The 17,849-nt window shown below is 44.6% G+C and overlaps 1 protein-coding gene across 1 annotated transcript in view; it reads right to left on the reverse strand.

Annotated features, from left to right (window-relative positions):
• The window catches only part of ASAH2 (N-acylsphingosine amidohydrolase 2), a 91,192-nt gene that overhangs the window by 47,014 nt on the left and 26,329 nt on the right, over positions 1-17,849 (reverse strand). The window contains exons 2-5 of the mRNA XM_049646054.1: positions 12,396-12,514; positions 9,575-9,706; positions 6,693-6,898; positions 4,891-5,040 (exon numbers count right to left, since the gene is read on the reverse strand). Coding sequence (XP_049502011.1) covers positions 4,891-5,040; positions 6,693-6,898; positions 9,575-9,701 — 483 coding nt within the window. The 5' untranslated portion in view covers positions 9,702-9,706; positions 12,396-12,514. The remainder of the gene's footprint in view (positions 1-4,890; positions 5,041-6,692; positions 6,899-9,574; positions 9,707-12,395; positions 12,515-17,849) is intronic.

Below are 17,849 nucleotides of genomic sequence, written 5' to 3' on the forward strand. Positions count from 1 at the left end.
AAGAGAGAAATTGCGGGGGCATCTGGGTGGCTGGGTCGGTTAAGCGTCCAACTTCAGCTCAGGTCACGATCTCACAGTTTGTGAGTTTGAGCCCCACATCGGGCTCTGTGCCGACAGCTCAGAGCCTGGAGCCTGCTTCAGATTCTGTGTCTCCCTCTCTTTCTGCCCCTCTCCCGTTCGTGCTTTGTATCTCTGTCTCTCCGTCTCTGTGTCTGTCTCTCTCTCTCAAAAATAAACATTAAAAAAAAAAGGAAGAAAAATTATGGCACTCAAATTTTAAAACAAAAGAGAAAGACCACAAACATCTCCCAAAACTTCTATCCTAACCTATATGCTCCAACGTGAATTCAGACCCACGGAACTTCAAGAAAAAGAAAAGAAAAACTCAATCATCTAGTAGCAACGTCTGCCAGCAGCCATGGTAAATAGCATGTTACCTACTTCATGAGGAGGGGTGTTTCAACAGAATGAAGAAGTTACCTTAAGGTCTACAGCTCACCTCTGTGTTCAGTTTCCATTCAGTTTCCTATTACTGACATACCTGGGAACCTGCCGCAGAAAGACCTGGAAAGCCCCTCTGTTCTGCCCTGTCTCACTGCTCAGAGATCTTCCAGAACCTTCATTGCATGCTGGAAATGTCATCAGTCCTCAAAGCTGAGGCTGAGAACCTACCTAAAACCAGGTATTATAAGGAAGCGGGAAGGCAATTGTCGAGCTACATTTATTCCTCACACTTTCCCTTGGGTTAGCCTGGGATAACAGAGTGGGTTCATTTAAAGGCCTTCCCACCAGGTCTCAGATTACACGGGGAAAGTAAAAATAGGAAGGGATGGTGAAATGGTGGACTGTTGACTTCACAGCCTCTGCAGTCCAACACATTAATCCCCTCTCCCCTCCCCACTCCACCCCCAAAGTCCACCCCTGACTCTCCCATTTCTTCTCATGACCCCACCACCTCCCCATGAGAACCATCTCCGACCCTTGAGAAGAGTGGTAAGCGTCATGGTAACAAGTGTGGGCACTGGCACCGAGATGCCTGTGCGTCCACCCAGCTCCGCAGACAAGTTCCCTGATCCCCTGCAGCTCATGTTTGTTTCCCAACCTGTCACGTGACATAATGATAGCACCTGCCTTCTCCGGTTGTTTGGAGGATTGAATTCATTAATGTACGTGGAGCCATCAGGCGTGACTCATCGCGGGAACTAGGCAAGTTTTAGCTTTTATTTTTATTCATTCTCAAACCTCATTTGCATTTAAGGTGACCTCTTACTACCAGGTAGCCTCACGGCCACCACACTGACTGAAGACCTTTGTGCGAGCCTCACGTGGTCCAGGGGAAATGTCCAGGCAAAGTTGACATCCTTCCCGCGAGCTTCCCTTCCCTTTCCAGTTCGTGCAGCCTTCCAACATGTTGTAAAACTCCCCTGTGTTGAATCTCCTCTGTTTGAAATACCGAGTGTGATTACCATTTCCCAACTAGATCCTCACCAGTAGAGCCTTCGTATTAACTTAACAAAGCTGCCAGTTTGTGTCCTGGTCCAGCCTCAGTCTATTTCATCAAACACTGCTGTCTGATAATCATTCTGAAGCAAAATTGGGTTTGCATTATTCCTCCACTCAAAAGTTTTTGCAGAAGCCCCATCACTTAACAGAGTCAAAATAAAGCGGCATCCCAGACCCTCTACGATTATGACCAACATACCTGCTAGGTGTATTTCTAATTACATGCTTACATGGGTCCTAATAGCAGGAAGCCTTGTGCCTGCAAAGGAGGATACATCCCTCCCTCTGCCACGTTAACCAGTTAAAATTCCTCCCATCCAGTTAAAAAGATGTGGTATGCATATGCAATGGAATATTACTCAGCCATCAAAAAGAATGAAATCTTGGGGCACCTGGGTGGCTCAGTCGGCTGAGCATCCGACTTCGGCTCAGGTCATGATCTCACAGTTGATGAGTTCGAGCCCTGTGTCGGGGTCTGTGCTGACGGCTCGGAGCCTGGAGCCTGCTTTGGATTCTGTGTCTCCCTCTCTCTCTCTGTCCCTCCCCTGCTCGTGCTCTGTCTTCCTCTGTCTCAGAAATAAACATTAAAAAAAAACTTTTTTCAATATTCAAAAAAAAAAGAATGAAATCTTGCCATCTGCACCAACATAGATGGATCTAGAGAGTGTTAGGCTAAGAGAAGTCAGTCAGAGGAAGATAGATACCATATGACCTCACTCATCTGTGGAATTTAAGAAACAAAACAAATGAACAAAGGGAAGAAGAGAGACAAACCAAACCACAGACCCTAGCTATAGAGAATGAACAGAGGGTTACGAGAGAGGGGATGGGTGAAACAGGTGAAGGGGACTAAGAATTCACTCGACTTGATGAGCACTAATTGTTGAATAACTGTACACCCGAAATATAACTCTACCATTAACTACACTGGAATTAAAATAAACTAAAATTTTGTCCATTCAAATGTCACATCCACTGTGAAATTTTCCCCTACGTTCCATTTTCGGATTCCCCTTGTGGTGGTTTTAAATCACTGTGTGCCCACAAGTTCCTCTCTCCTCCTCCCTGTAAGAAGGGAGGTTCTGCTGTCCTATCCCTGGGTGTGAAATGTACCTGGTACCTTGCTTCCAATGGACAGAATAGGCTGGAAGCCCAACTCCTGAGCACAACTGTGGCCTCTTCACTTCTCTTTCTCTAGAGTCACTCACTTTGGGGGAAGCAACAGTTTTGGGCCGCAAGGATCTGGAAAGTGGGAAACTGAGGTCTTCTATCAGCAGCCACACAAGTGACTCATCTTGGAAGTGGTTCAATCAGGACTTCCAATGACTGTGGCCCTTGCCAACACCTTGATTTCAAGATATCCTAAGCCAGAACCACCTAGTTAAGCCAGTCCTGATTTCCTGATCAACACAATGTATGAGATGATGTTTATTATTTTTTTAACTTGCTTTATTTTTTATTTTCCTAAATTTACATCCAAATTAGTTAGCATCGAGGGCAACAATGATTTCAGGAGGAGATTCCTTAGTGCCCCTTCCCCATTTAGCCCATCCCCCCTCCTACACCCCCTCCAATAACCCTCTGTTTGTTCTCCATGTTTATGAGTCTCTTCTGTTTTGTCCCCCTCCCTGTTTTTATATTATTTTTGTTTACCTTCCCTATTATTATTTTTAATGTTTATTTATTTTTGAGAGAGACAGAGCATGCAAGTGGAGGAGGGAGGGGCAGAGAGAAAGGGAGACAGAGGACCCAAAGGGGGCTCTACGCTGAGAGCTGAGAGCCCAATGTGGGGCTCAAACTCACAAACCATGAGATCATGACCTGAGCTGGAGTCAGATGTTTAACCAACTGAGCCACCCAGAATCCCCTAGATGATGTTTATTGTTTTAAACCACCATATTCCGGAGCTATTTGTTATTCAGTAGATTACACACCACTGAACTTTACTCCAGTGAACTATAGTTCATGTGTTTTTCTATTACACTCCCTTCCTCCTATCCCCAACTGGGCAGTGAGCTCATAGGGAACGTGTATTATGACTCCTTTGGCTATGTACCCTCTGAAATTGCCAGCAAAGTGCCACACCGAAAGCAGGTGGTCAATGCATTTTTCCCTGCAAGATAATAGAATAATGTCACTTTTAAGAATATGGGATCTGACATCAGGCATCTGTATGTTCAGAACCCAGCTGTCCCACTTGCTGACTGTGTGAAATTGAAAAAGCTACTTGCCTTCTCTAAGACTCTATTACCTTATCCATAAAGTGGAGAGAACAACAGACCCGCTGCATAGTTTTGTTTTAAGCGTAGGAGTGGGGAAAACATGTAATCTTGCTTCCTGAGCGTCTATAGATGGGGGAGGATCCCACCACATTCCCCAAGAAAGAGTGACACTGGAGAAATATTTGAGGGCCTCCCTCATCTCTCTCACTGGCTCCTTCACACAGCAGGAGTAACAGTGTTTAACAGATGAGGCTGATAGAACATGACAACGAATAGTGGGCATTTGATGGTCACTGTCCTGGATAGTCCAGACCCTCATCTCCCTTACCTTCGTGAAGGTGTGAGCAAACGTTAAGGGAGCACATTCTCTTTCTGTGACCTGATCCCATGCAGAAAATATAACTGGGTCAGGGCCAAGAATCTGGCTTAGAAAGGCAGACATGAAAGTCCAAGCCCATCACCCTATGTCTCCCTCTCCTTCTGTGCATCTTACTGTTGCCTGCCCAGGACCCACAGGCACCTTTCTGCTAAGCTCAACCTTCCCCACAGTGGGGTGACATGGTCTCAATTCAGGTAAAAATCACAGAAGAGCCTGTCATAGTCTACAATAGCACTTAAAGGGTGAGAGCGCTAACATTATATATTTTTTTAAATTTTATTATGGAAATTTTCAAACACGTACAAAAATAATCTGAAGAGCATAATGAGACCCCCATCTACCTCTCACCCAGCTTCAGACATTTATGGCCAATCTCATTTCAGTGTCACGTTTTCATTCTCATTTGGCTCCTTGCATCTATTCTCAGTCGTATAAAAACTCGAGGGATGGGTTAGTGATTAGTTGGCGCTCTCAGAATTCTAATTAGGAGGATTAAATAAGAGAATGTATGTGAAGATCACCCAGAACATAATAAAATTTCAAAACACATTAACGTTAATAATGACAATGAGTCATCAGCAGAATTGAAAGCAAGTTTTGACCAAGATGGCGCAGACCGGAATTATTTGTGGGATAATTGTCTGCTGGATTGTCGAGAGTTAATAACGTGGAGGGCAGTAGAATCTCACTAGATGAGAAGCCAGGAGGGCTTTGTTACTTTCAAGGTCACCCACAGACTTCTCTTCTAAATCACATGTCATTTCTTTTGTCACCTCAATCACTTACCTCCAGCCTGAGTCGTTGGGATACCATGCCTATGTCGATGCTGACAAACGCCACTCGATTGGACCCATCTGGTTCCGCCATGATGAAAGCACGGCTGTACAGCCTGGTGAGGATGCCCCGTGCATTCTGGCCAGTTTTGCTGTAGCCCATCTAGAAGGAAGAGAAAGTCAGGGCCCCTCTGCCTCACTGCCCTGCCATGAGAACCAAGCACAACCATGCAAAAAGAGACCACGTAGGAAAGAAAAACACAATCCACAGGACACTGTGGCTCTGAGTGAGATGATAACATGTGTTTTCAAGAATAAAGCCAACATCATAAGAGAAGCTTTACTCTTCTGTTACAAAAATGCAAAGGCAAAGTAGTTATCTGTTTGGCAGAAGCCATCCATAGGCCCACGGGCAAGGAAGGGGTTGGCATGGCTTGGGAATTCCGTTACCACACCAAAGACCTTTCAGGGTTTTCTGTTCTCTTCTCCTGCCTGAGGTATTACAGAAGGAAATAGTTCCCCTACCATCATCCCATATACCCAGGTGCGTCTAAAGACTGAAGGTTCCCTCACTTTGGTTGTTTGGTGTATGATGTTCTTTTCTTTCTTTCTTTTTTTTTTTTTCAGAAGAAAATGGTTTCTTTATGATTCAATAATCTCTTTATTTTTTTAGTTTATTTATTCTGAGAGAAAGAGAGAGAGAGAGAGAGAGTGCGCGCTCAAGTGGGGGAGGGGCAGACAGATACAGGGAGAGAATCCCAAGCAGGCTCTGCATGTCATCGAAGAGCACACAGGGCTCGATCTCACAAACCACAAGATCATGACCTGAGCTGAAACCAGGAGTCAGACATTGAACTGACTGAGCCACCCAGGCACCCCAATAATCTTTTTCTGAGGGTACCACACCCTGGATTTTACCTTGGTGGCCATTCCTCAGCCAAGTCAGACCAAATCCACCTATCTCCCACTCCCCCCCACACACCATGTCATAAGACCCACCCGTAAAGTTATATCCTGGTCTTCAGAATGCTCTCTCTATCGCTCACTTTACCCCTCATAGGAATGGTCATTCAGGGTTCTCATTCCAGAGCCACTTTTCAGAACAGACATCAGGGAACAATTCCTAGAATCTAAGGGTTATTTGGTAGGAGGGAGAAAATCTCATCAGACAACTTCACGTTCTAGCTTCCTAGAAAAAGGTTGATATGAGTGAATACATCCACCATCACAGCCAAGAGGTTGCAGACCAGCAGCCAATGGGCCACACCTGACCCACAGAAGCATTTCACTTGGCTTGCATGGTGTTGGCCGACACTAGGTTTCCAGTTTTGACTAGAGTTGCCTGTATTTCCCCACAGACAGACTCAGATCCTCAGGTCTTCAATTCAGAAATTTTCCAGCTTCTCTTGAACAAACTGTGGGATAGGGCAGCCCTCCATGGTAACAATTGCTAAAGCCATGAACTTTCTAGTTGTCCCATAATCCCTACCACTTCCTTGAGGGTTCGCTAGACTCTTATCAGCTCACAGAGAGGCCTGCTTCCATCACTTATGGTACTGGCCCGTCCCCGGTGGTACATGAGTTTGACAGCAGTTCCATTCATAAAAAAGTGGCCAACTGATTTTACAAAGGAATTGTGGTTGAACACGTGGCCCCTCTGCTCTCTATGGCACGATATCCACAGTGTTAGACAGCAGCGAAGTCAATGAAAAAGGAGGAAGACAATAATGTAATCATAAGGAATCAGTGTAGGGTGCAAGGGGTAAAAGTAAAGTACTTGTTTCATTCTCCTTGAGGAGCCCATGATTTGCCTACCAAACTGATATCTGCTACTTGTCCTGTGCAGTCAGCTCGCCCAACACCAATATGGTAGCCACTGAAGTTCTGAAATAGAGGAGGCTCTGGGGTGGTTGTCACTGGAGGTCCCTGGGTGGCTGTGGAGCCATGTGTGAGCGTTGAGCCTTGAGTGGCCGTGGAGCCCAGCGTGGCTGGGGGGCTCTGGGTGACCGGAAAGCCTGAATCTAAAAGCAGAACATTCAAGAAACAACAGTTCAGTCCACTTATCTGTGGGCATCAATTAGAATACACAAGTTCAGGTTCCCATGGAAAAGTCTTTATATACTGTCTTATATTTAAAATATACAGAAAGAAACCTCTCAGGAACTTGTTGTATACAACAACCCTAAGGAGGATCTTTCTGGTAAGCTGGAGATGTGTCATCCTAACAATCAAGTCCTGTGTCAAATGTCCATCCACTTCTCATCACAAGCTGTTCCTTGTCAAACTCATGGCCCTTTACTCACTCCTGATGGACTTTTCTAGCCAAACAAAGCAGGCGCCAGGTTCCTCAGGGGCCAGCCTCTGGGGATTTGTCTCCACGGCTCTCTCCGTCTGGAGACCCCCACTCCTCTCTGTTTACCAACCGAGCTCCAAGACTCCCTTCAAGTTGGTTCATTTCCATCACACCCAGAGGCAGCTCAACCCTCCTGGCAGGAGGCCACCCCCCTGTTGTCTCTACTCTGCACCCACAACCTTCTCAAGCCTTCTATTTGGAATACAGATGAGATCACTGCATGTTCAACATAGTTGCACCTTATTGTAATCATATCACCATCTATGTACGTGCCTGTACACACATATGTCCACACACATACATACATGAATATCAAGGGAAACAGAATGGCAGAAAGACTGCAAGAGCAGGTACCAGAAACAAACAACCTGGGTTTAAAAACTGATTCTACCACATACTAGCTGAACATACTAGCTGAAATCGCTTATCCTGTTCTACCTCAATGTTTCTCATCTAGAAAAGAGAGGCAGTCCTAATACGCTAACTTCCTAGGGTTGTTTTGAACAATAAATATGTTAACACATATCAAAAATTTCGAATAATGGCCAGAATATAGCTTTGGTTCTACTTACCTATTGAGATATCTTACACATGCATGTTGTTTGTTTCCACCCCAGACAACAGCCAGGGTGGCCAAGGCAACGGAGGTCACTGTCACAGGCCTTAGTGCTCAGAAAAGTACTTGGTGAAGAGATTGGCTGCTGACGTCCCTGGGATCCTAGAATTTAGGGGCTCAGGAGAAGCTAGAGATCATCTAGTCTGATCTCCTTTGCTTTACATATAAGAATCCTGAAGCCCAGAGAAGTGATGTAACCACAATGTCATGGAGAACACGGGATGAATCAGGTGTAGACACCAGATCCTCCAACTAAGGATCTAATGCTCTTTCATCCATATTCAACATGGAGTTAGAATCCACATTTTCTCAACACCAAGCCCATGTTTTCCACAAGACGTCAAGTATTGCAAGGAAGGAGGCAGTCACTTTTGCCTTATTGATACTAACATAGGAATGGGGTACCACCCAAAGCCAAACCAGGTCCAATGGCCAAGGGCAATTTCCTTATGACCTCAGAGTCTCAAGTTCTACATCCAGAAAACGGTACTAAGACTAGCACCTACCTTTATAGAAGATTCATGAGAATTAAGTGGGAAAAGGATGTAGACTCCTGACCATAGTGCTTGACACAAAGCGACCGTACAATAAACAGCCACTCCTACTATGAGAATAGTGACCATAATCGTTGATCACCTCCGTGAGTCTCAGCCTCTGGATTCTATAACTTTAAGAGCTAAAACTGAATAAGTCCTATGGATGCTTTCCTTTCTTGGAGTCCATGCCCCTGCCCTGCACACTGCTGGCATAGAGGATTTCTGTCCCTCTGTGTCTACAGGGAGTTCAAAGTGCAGGCTCATGGTAGACACTACACCAGAAAGAAGAAGAGGCCACAAGAGAGAAAACTAGGCTGAAAAGAATCAGGCTCTTTCCCTGTTTGGCCTAAAGCTAGCCCTCTCCTTACTTCGGTCAAAGCATTCAACACCCACCCATCATTTCTACTCATTTACCAGGTATGCAACCCACCACAAAGGCAGGGCTCCATCAAATGCCCAGGGCCCCAATATTGCCCGCAAATGTAGCCTGCATCGTTTTCAAAAACTAAATTCATTCCCAATATTTAAAAAAAAAAAAATCAGGAGATGCCTAAATCCTCCAGTTTCCAGCTTCTGCTGCAAACTCTGGAGATCTGAATCCATGGGACACCATTTCAACTAACAGCTCACACTCAGGAGGGGCTGCAGACCCCCTTCAGCAGAATCTCACCTCCCCCACCCCAGCTCCCCTCCCCACCCAACCTCCTTTACAGAACTTGACTGGTCCTCATGAGAATTGGCGTTCAAGGCCCCCTTCTCTAAAGCTCAGCACTACTCGATATTCAGTGGGTCTTTCATTCTGCTTTTGTCCCCAGGAGAAGATGATGCCCAAGAAAAGGCAAAGAGCAAGAGAAGAGGCTTGGGGGGAGGGGGGCCGGGGATGCTCACACTACTGGGCCTTGAATAATTCTGAACTGGGCTTAGGTCAGCGGAGAAGTGAGACAAGCCCACGGCACAGTGCCTGTCAACTGCCTACTTGGGGGCAAAGGTAAGCCTGATAACAATTGCTGTCAATGCAGAAAGTACAATTAATGGATGGGTTCGGTGGCCATCCCGGGCTGCTCACATACCAGTTGAACTGCCCTGTTATTGGCATTATCAGCAGGCACTGTTCCTTGCCTTCGTGTCCCCAGTCATCCAGAAATTTCCCACAGGCTAGGAATAGCATCCAAGGGAGCCCATGACAACTTGCCTTTATGATTTTCAATGGTCCCACTGGTAATAAACAAGAGGCTGAGGAGGGCTACTGTCACAGCAGTCATCATCACAAGGAGGAAAATCAGGAATGCCTCTAATGTGGAGAGGGTGTGTTTGGCCATGTCTCCTGAGGAAAAGCAGAAATGGAAGAGGCAGAAAATGGCACAACCACAAACTACAACACATATGCTTTGAGCTGCCCAAGGTTAAGATGTCTTAGCTCTTCTAGAATGGATTATACACCAGGGAGGACAAGTACAAAGCATACCTATCACATCCGGGGCCATGGCAGACAAGACCAAGCAATTACAGCACTCTTTGATAAGCTCAGATGTGGTTTCCAAACACTTCCTGGAACAGCGCTCGTTCTAGAGAACCACCCATCATTTGGCATTGGCAATGAAGCTAAAAATCTATTTGTATTCCTTGGCTGTATCATACAGCTTTCATTTATGGTGATGAAGCCATCTGCACACGGGCCTAGGTTGGAACACATCTGTCAACAGGGCTGACTGCTCTTGTGAGAAGGCTGGCTGCAGTTAGGGCTGTCCCCTGTGGTCATGGCCTTGGGAAAACTACCTTGTCTACAAGGAGGTGAAACACATAACTTTGGCCTTGCAACTCCATTTGCTAACTTTCAATTCCTACTTGATGAGAAACCAACACAGAAGACCATCTCTGGTCTCAAGCCAGACATCAGGAAAATCTCCCTCTCTGTCATCAGAAGGATCTCACACATCTTGCAAACCTGTTGAAGGATGGGGACAAAGATAATGCTCTTGTGTTCTACCATAGCAGGAAATGTCCTTACAGATGCCCGAAGATATTTTAGGAGTAGGATTCATTGTTACTCAGCAAGGCTATAGAAGCTAAAAGTCCATATCAGGTAGCAGGAGAAAGTATAATATGGTGGATAAAAATTGGATTCTGCCTTCTAACTCCAGAGTCCAAAGCTCATTTCTGCCACTTACTGGACGACCTTGGGGAATCCTCCCCAACACTGAGCCTCAGTTTCTCTGTCTGTAAATAAGGATGTGGTGATGACAATAATTTTAGTACCCATCTTATAGAGTTCTTATAAAAAGGAGATGGTGCAGTAATAATTCGTTCGTCCCATAGACTGCAATAGGTGTTTATGGTGTTTGCATTTATCATTAGGTCCCAAAATAGCAAAGACTCTGCTCCTTACTGTCCTCAAGGGGAATTTATATGAAGCTAGTGTTAAAGAATTATTGGAATCACACATACAAATTTTGGAACCCGTTTTCTTAACCCATACTTCAGGAAGCCTGAGCAATGAGATGGGATTAGAGTCCAGGACTTGCTCCCACAATGGGTAATATGCAGCCATATTAAGATGCTATTACCCCCCAAGAGTTGTAAATTGGCAACCAATGGGTAGGCTTAGCATGCCCCAATTTTCTGTTTCAGTTTGATTTACTTGACAAGACGGAGGAGCTTACAGTCCATCTGGAAGAGAGTCCACAGTTACAAATCTAAACCTTCAGGTTTTCTCTCACGTTTCATAAACCATGGTAACACTGAGCCAGAAGCTTGGTAAAACCGAGTAGTTACTGTGACCTTTAGATAGATACAGCATGCCTTCTCCAGCCTACCACAACCTCTTCCCAGTGGATCTTTTCCATCTAAGTTACTACCTGGTCTTTGTAGTTATTTTATTGAGCAATCCCTGGACTAGAGTTTAAAAATCAGTCTAACATCAAATACTTCAGAAGTAGGGCTGAACTGGAAGTGGACAAAGAGACTTGAACATCTTCCCGAATCTCTTGGTTATTAGCAGGTTTTCCTCAACCACTTATCACCACTGTCATCACCTTCACCACCACCGTTAGGGACAATTTCAAATGTAGGGCAACACAAATGAGTTCTGATCTTGGTCCCAACATTCACTGGCCAGTCCCCAGGAGTCAGGAGACACCTCTAAAATGTGCCTCTGAAACTCTGATGATCCAAATAAGTTTACTGGTCCTTAGGTGCTGTTTCAGTGGCCAACCTCGAGCCCAGTATACCCAGTTCTTTCTCAAAGCTTTGGTTTCATTAGGCTTCCTGTCGGCTGGGATTGCAGGACCGACAGGGCAACTAAACATGGCTGACCGACAGGGGGGATCTCCCAATGCGAGTGTCTACACGCACGTTGCAGATGCAAACGCGGCCACATGCTAGGAGCCTGTGCAACAAGTAGACATGGTTCAAAAGAATACTTTTTTCTTTTTTGCTTGTTTTATTGGGCTGAAGTGATCACCACCACCAGCCTTTTACACAAGTCCACAATGGCACTTGATTTAACACTAAAGTTTGCACCGCCTACTCGGATTTCAATGATGTACCTCCCTGGGTCTCACCACCCTGTTGCCAGAATTAATGCCAACTTTTAATGTTCTTTTTTAACCAGTGAGCACTATTTATTTTTCCTTGATGACCCCAAATCTGAAGGCAAATGTGAAAGAAAGCAAATGCCTCATCTGCCTTCAGAATGCAAATGGACCACGGAGAGCTGAGCCAGTGGTTGTAACTTAAAAGATTTGGCATTTCCCACTGGTTCTCACTTGATCCAGTGCAATTCTGCAAGCTCGGTGATGAGGCTTTATGACAACAGTGAGCCCCTCGGCACATCTTTACCATGTTGAGGTCTCTGTTTTACAAGACTGTGGAAGGAAAAGGTAATGACTTGGCAAAATGGGTTTCCCAAAGCTAAGGAAATGGAGTGGAGCTTTTATGATTTCATCAAGATCTCTAAGACAAGGGGATGATTCAAGATCCCTCTCTCTCCCTCCAAGAAAACAGAACTTTCTTACCTGATTCAACCCGTCAAAAGAAATTCCACATCCCAGCAAAGCAAATGACAGTCCAGAATCTTGTTCCTTTCCCCTTGCACGTTGCTCAGCCCAGAGTTCTCAGCACGTTCTGAAACATACTGAAGAAAGAGGTTCCCAGTCATGCCCAGAGAGTTAGGGTTCTCATTAGCATACCTTTGTGGGCTTGGTGCAGGATGAGATTAAAGGGTATTGATAACAAGAGCCTTATCTGCCTCCCCTGGGACAACCTGATACTGAGATAGAAGTTGCAAAGGATCCGGAGGACTGAAGGTCACTGATTTCAGCCCTTACACACCTCTCCAGTACAAGTTCTGTGCGAGGTCTACAGCCTGGCTCACCAAAAAGAGCACTTGCTTTACTTACCACTGGTCACTCACCCAGAGACAAGGAGGGAATGATGATGCATGCTGGACATTAGTGTGGGCCATGCGTCCCACTGGGCAGCGTTTACACTGATCTCAGAAGAGAAAAGTGATTTTAACTTTTAGATTCTTGTATACAAAAAGAATGAGGTTTTAGAGGTGCCTGGGTGGATCAGTCAGTTAAGTGTCCAACTCCTGATTCCGGCTCAGGTCATGATCTCACGATTCATGAGTTCGAGTCCTGCATTGGGCTCCGCACTGAGAGTGTGAAACCTGCTTGGGATTCTCTCTCTCTGTCTCTCTCTCTCTGCCCTTCCCCTGCTGCTCTGTCTCTCTCAAAATAAATAAATAAATGTAAAAAGAAAAGAATGAGGCTTTAGATGAACTAAGAATGTAAATAATGGACATACAATGCCCACGTGAATAATGTACAACCATTACCAATGATATAGGAGAAAATAATTTAATGACTTGGAAAAAGTTACTGTATTATTTTAAATTTATAAGACATTATAATCCTGTTTTGTTCATTTTAATTTTTAATTTTTTTTATAAACTGTTTTTAATGGTTTATTGTTTATTTTTGAGAAAGAGAGAGAGACAGAGCATGAGCAGGGGAGGGGCAGAGAGAGAGAGAGAGAGAGACATGGAATCCAAAGCAGGCTCCAGGCTCTGAGCTGTCAGCCCAGAGCCTGATGCGGGGCTCGAACTCACTAGCTGTGAGATCGTGACTTGACCTGAAGTCAGATGCTCCAACCGACTGAGCTGCCCAGGCACCCCTATAATCCTGTTTTTCAAACATTATTTATCTATTTGTGGTAGCAAAGACTGTAAGAAATCATAGCGAAATGTTAAGAAGTAATTATCTGGTGATAAGACTATGAGTTTTGTTTTCATCTTTTCGATTCTTGGTATTGTCTGTAAGGGCCATGCACATTTTTGTATTGGGGAAAACCCTCCTCTTGAAGCAGGTATACTATAGAGCAGCATGAAGGTAAACAATGGCCCACAAGAGACAAAGAGAGGAAGGAATAGAGAAACACCTATTTCCTTTTTTCCCTGCTAGATGCCAGCTGTCCAGGAAGCAGTTGGAAGAACACATAGGCCACTGAATTCCTTGCAGGGTCAAGAGAGACCAACCCCCGACATTCCAAAGGAAATATTCGAGATCTAAGGGCCTTCCAACAGGGCATTTCATAATGTCACTCAGCTAGCTCTCTGCTATAGTGGGGCACGGGTTAGATTATGGTAGTAAATGAGGGTTCCTTTCATGCATTTATGTTAGAATTCTTGGTGCCAAGCAGCAGAGGGCAAATCTAGCTAACTTAAGCAGTGGAGGAAGGAGAGAGAAATAAATCCACTCGAAGGCAGAAAATCAGGTGAAGACACAGGCTCTGGAAAGCCAGAGATCAGGGCAGATCCAGGTGGCAGGACGTCCTGAACAATCTTTCAGAGCATCGCCATTGTGGGAATGCCGACTGGTGCAGCCGCTCTGGAGAACAGTGTGGAGGGTCCTCAAAAAACTAAAAATAGAACTACCCTACGACCCAGCAATTGCACTACTAGGCATTTATCCATGGGATACAGGTATGCTGTTTCGAAGGGACACATGCGCCCCCATGTTTATGGCAGCACTATCCACAATAGCCAAAGTATGGAAAGAGCCCAAATGTCCAACAATGGATTAATGGATAAAGAAAATGTGGTATATATATACAATAGAGTATTACTCGGCAATCAAAAAGAATGACATCTTGCGATTTGCAACTACGTGGATGGAACTGGAAGGTATTATGCTAAGCGAAATTGGTCAGTCAGAGAAAGACAAGTATCATGATTTCACTCATATGTGGAATTTAAGAAACAAAACAGATGAATATAGGGAAAGGGAAGGAAAAATAAGATAAAAACAAAGAGGGGACAAGTCATAAGAGATTCTGAAATACAGAGAACTGAGGGTTGCTGGAGGGGTGTTGGGTGGGGGATGGGCTAGATGGGTGATGGGCATTGAGGAGGGCACCTGTTGAGATGAGCCCTGGGTGTTGTAAGTGATGAATCACTACATTCTGTTCCTGAAATCATTACTATACTATATGTTAACTAACTGGGATTTAAATCAAAGAAAAAAGAAAAGAAATGAAAAACAAATAGACAAGCAATGGACTGAGCACAGCCCCCGTCCTGAGGTCTGGGGCATCAGGGGTGGCTCCCCACAGAACCACATTTCTGCTTCATCTTCGCCTGTCTCTCTTCTTCTTTCCCTGATGTTTAAATGCGGAATTTATCCCAATACTGTAGGAGCTACAGTCAAAATCAATCTAGATAATAAAGATGGTTACGGCAAAAAAAACAACCAGCAAAAAAAACAAAACCAGAGTCTCACCATCGAGATGGATGCACTCCGGCTGTCTAGGTCTGTACGTTGTTCTGTTCAGGGCTCAGTTCCTGAGAGACAGCATCTGACTGGCCTGGCTCAGGTCATATACATGTCCCTTCCCTCACAGAGATAGTTAAACAGATGTCACAACAAGACCGTCCCCAAAGAGGGAAGGATAGATCTCCAAAATGAAATCAAGGCAGGTAAAAACAACGGACACCTCCTAGTGACCTGCCAGAAGATTCCCTTCTCACTTGCAGTGGGAGGGCCTCCAGGCTGCACCCACCATCCCGGCCGGTCCTCTCCCAACACCTCCCTCCCCAAGGAAAGGAGCCCTGCTGTGCTCATTCACACCGAGATTTAGGAGGTGACCCACAGTCTAGTCCAGTAAGATCATTGTAACCAGGGTGTTACATCATGTATCATTTCTCCCAGATGACATTTGAAGACCCATCTCTAAACACGGAGGGGTGAGAATAATCGAGAAGATGCCAAGCACCATGGCAGGGCCAGGGTAGGAGCCATGTTGGGCCGAGGGGACTTGAAGCACCCAAAAAAACAGCCAGACTCCCTGGGGGTGAGGGGAAGATAAAAATCACTGCAAATATTGTAATGTGTACTTCCTTTTTATTTCTGTCTGGGTGGCCTTTAAATAAACCCTCTTTGCAAGGTTATGCCCCATGCTAATCATCTCATCCTTTTCCATTCTTTGATTCTTGGGATAATTGAAGAATAAATTACTTTTTGAAAACATATGTTATTTCATAGAGCATCCAGGTTGTGGTCTCTAAATACTGTTTCTTGCTTAAGACAAAACAAAACAAACAAATAAAACAAAACAAGACGAAAACAAAAACAAAAAACAAGCAATCCTTGAAGAAATGGCTGGTTCTAGGTCTGGGGCAAGAAACACACAAACGAAACCTGCAACACGTTTTCATTCCTAGGTCTGTTCAGGGCTCAGTTCCTGACAGACAGCATCTGACTGGCCTGGCTCAGGTCATATACGTGTCCCTTCCCTCACGGAGATAGTTAAACAGATGTCACAATAAGACCATCAAGGAAGTCAAGGAATCAAGGAAGTCAAGGAAGTCAAGATGATGAGCAAAACGATCAGAATTGTGTCAAAAAGAACTAGAGGTTCGCTCTCAAATGCATCAATCTGGACATCAATTTTTTAAAAAGATAATTGCAGAAGATTGAAGCAAATCAAATTTGCTTAGATCCATGATGTCATAATGATGCTTAAAAAAAAACCCCAAACCTCATTGACTACCTTTAAAAGATGCTGCATTTAAAATAACAAATTCCAGGGTCACCTGGGTGGCTCAGTCAGTTAAGCATCCAACTTCGGCTCAGGTCATGATCTCCTGGTTCGTGAGTTCAAGCCCCGCATCGGGCTCTGTGCTGAAAGCTCAGAACCTGGAGCCTGCTTCGGATTCTCTGACTCCCTCGCTCTCTGCCCCCCCCCTGCTCGTGCTCTGTCTCTCAAAAATAAATAAACGTTAAAAACAATTTTGTTAACACAATAAAATAATGAATTCCAATTTGTTTTTCTGAAAACTGGGAAGGAAAAAGGGAGGGAGGTCTAGAAATCAAGAATGTACTCTGCTCTTCCTATATAGAGGTATCTTGGGAAAGCCAAATTGTTGATGAGAGAGTTTCTCACACTTGAAGAATCCGAGCCAATGAACGAGGAAGGAATGACACACCAAGAATCTAAATGCTTTGCAGACCCCTAGTGAAAGGATGGAACCAGGCAACGATCACCAACTGGATGCTGATTTAAGTCACCAAAGAGAGAGACAAATGACTACCGCAAGCCCTCTGAGCGATGCATGCACCCTCACTTCTCAAATACTCTTACCAAAAAGTAACCCTAAACTGGATCCACCTCTAGATATGAGGGTTTGTTTGTAGAAAATATGAAAGACAAACAACTATCAGAGGACAATGTGGGGATACAGTAAGCACGATCCAGATGGCAAAAGATTGTAGGGCAAATGACCCAGTTTCTTGAACAAAGAAATTGGAAGTGGAGAGAAAGAGAGAGAGGCGGGGAAGCAGAAGGGCAGGGGAGGAGAGTGGCCAAGGCAGGGGAGGGGAGGGGAGCAAAGGAGAAGAAATTGTGGATGAAAAGAGGCTGAAGAGACATGCCCACCAACTTACACTGTAAGACCCAAACCCTCATCATTTAGAACCCACTTCAAACAAACTGGCTTTGAAAACGATGAGACAATTGGGAAGATTTGAACACTGACTAGATATTTGATGATATTAGGGGATTATTATTAAAAATGTTACTGTGATAATGGTATTGTAGTCATACCTTTGTAAACAGTCCTTATCTTTTAGACCCATTCTGAAACAGATTTTTAGAGTTTATTTATTTTTGAGAGAGAAAGAGAGTGAATGGGGGGAGAGGCAGAGAGAGGGAGAGAGAGAATCCCAAGCAGACTCCACACTGTCAGTGCAGAGCCCAACACAAGGCTCTAACCCATGAAACATGAGATCACAACCTGAGCTGAAGTCAAGAGTCAGACGCATAACCAACTGGGCCACCCATGCATCCCTGAAACAGATTTTTAAAAATATAATAATAACAATAATAATAATAATAATAATGGAAGTGCAAAAATCAGATAGTTGGATGGATGGATGGATGGATGGTTGGACAGATGGATGGATGGATGG

Source organism: Panthera uncia, chromosome D2 (genome assembly GCF_023721935.1).
Source record: "Panthera uncia isolate 11264 chromosome D2, Puncia_PCG_1.0, whole genome shotgun sequence".
In the NCBI taxonomy this organism is placed as follows: Eukaryota; Metazoa; Chordata; class Mammalia; order Carnivora; family Felidae; genus Panthera; species Panthera uncia.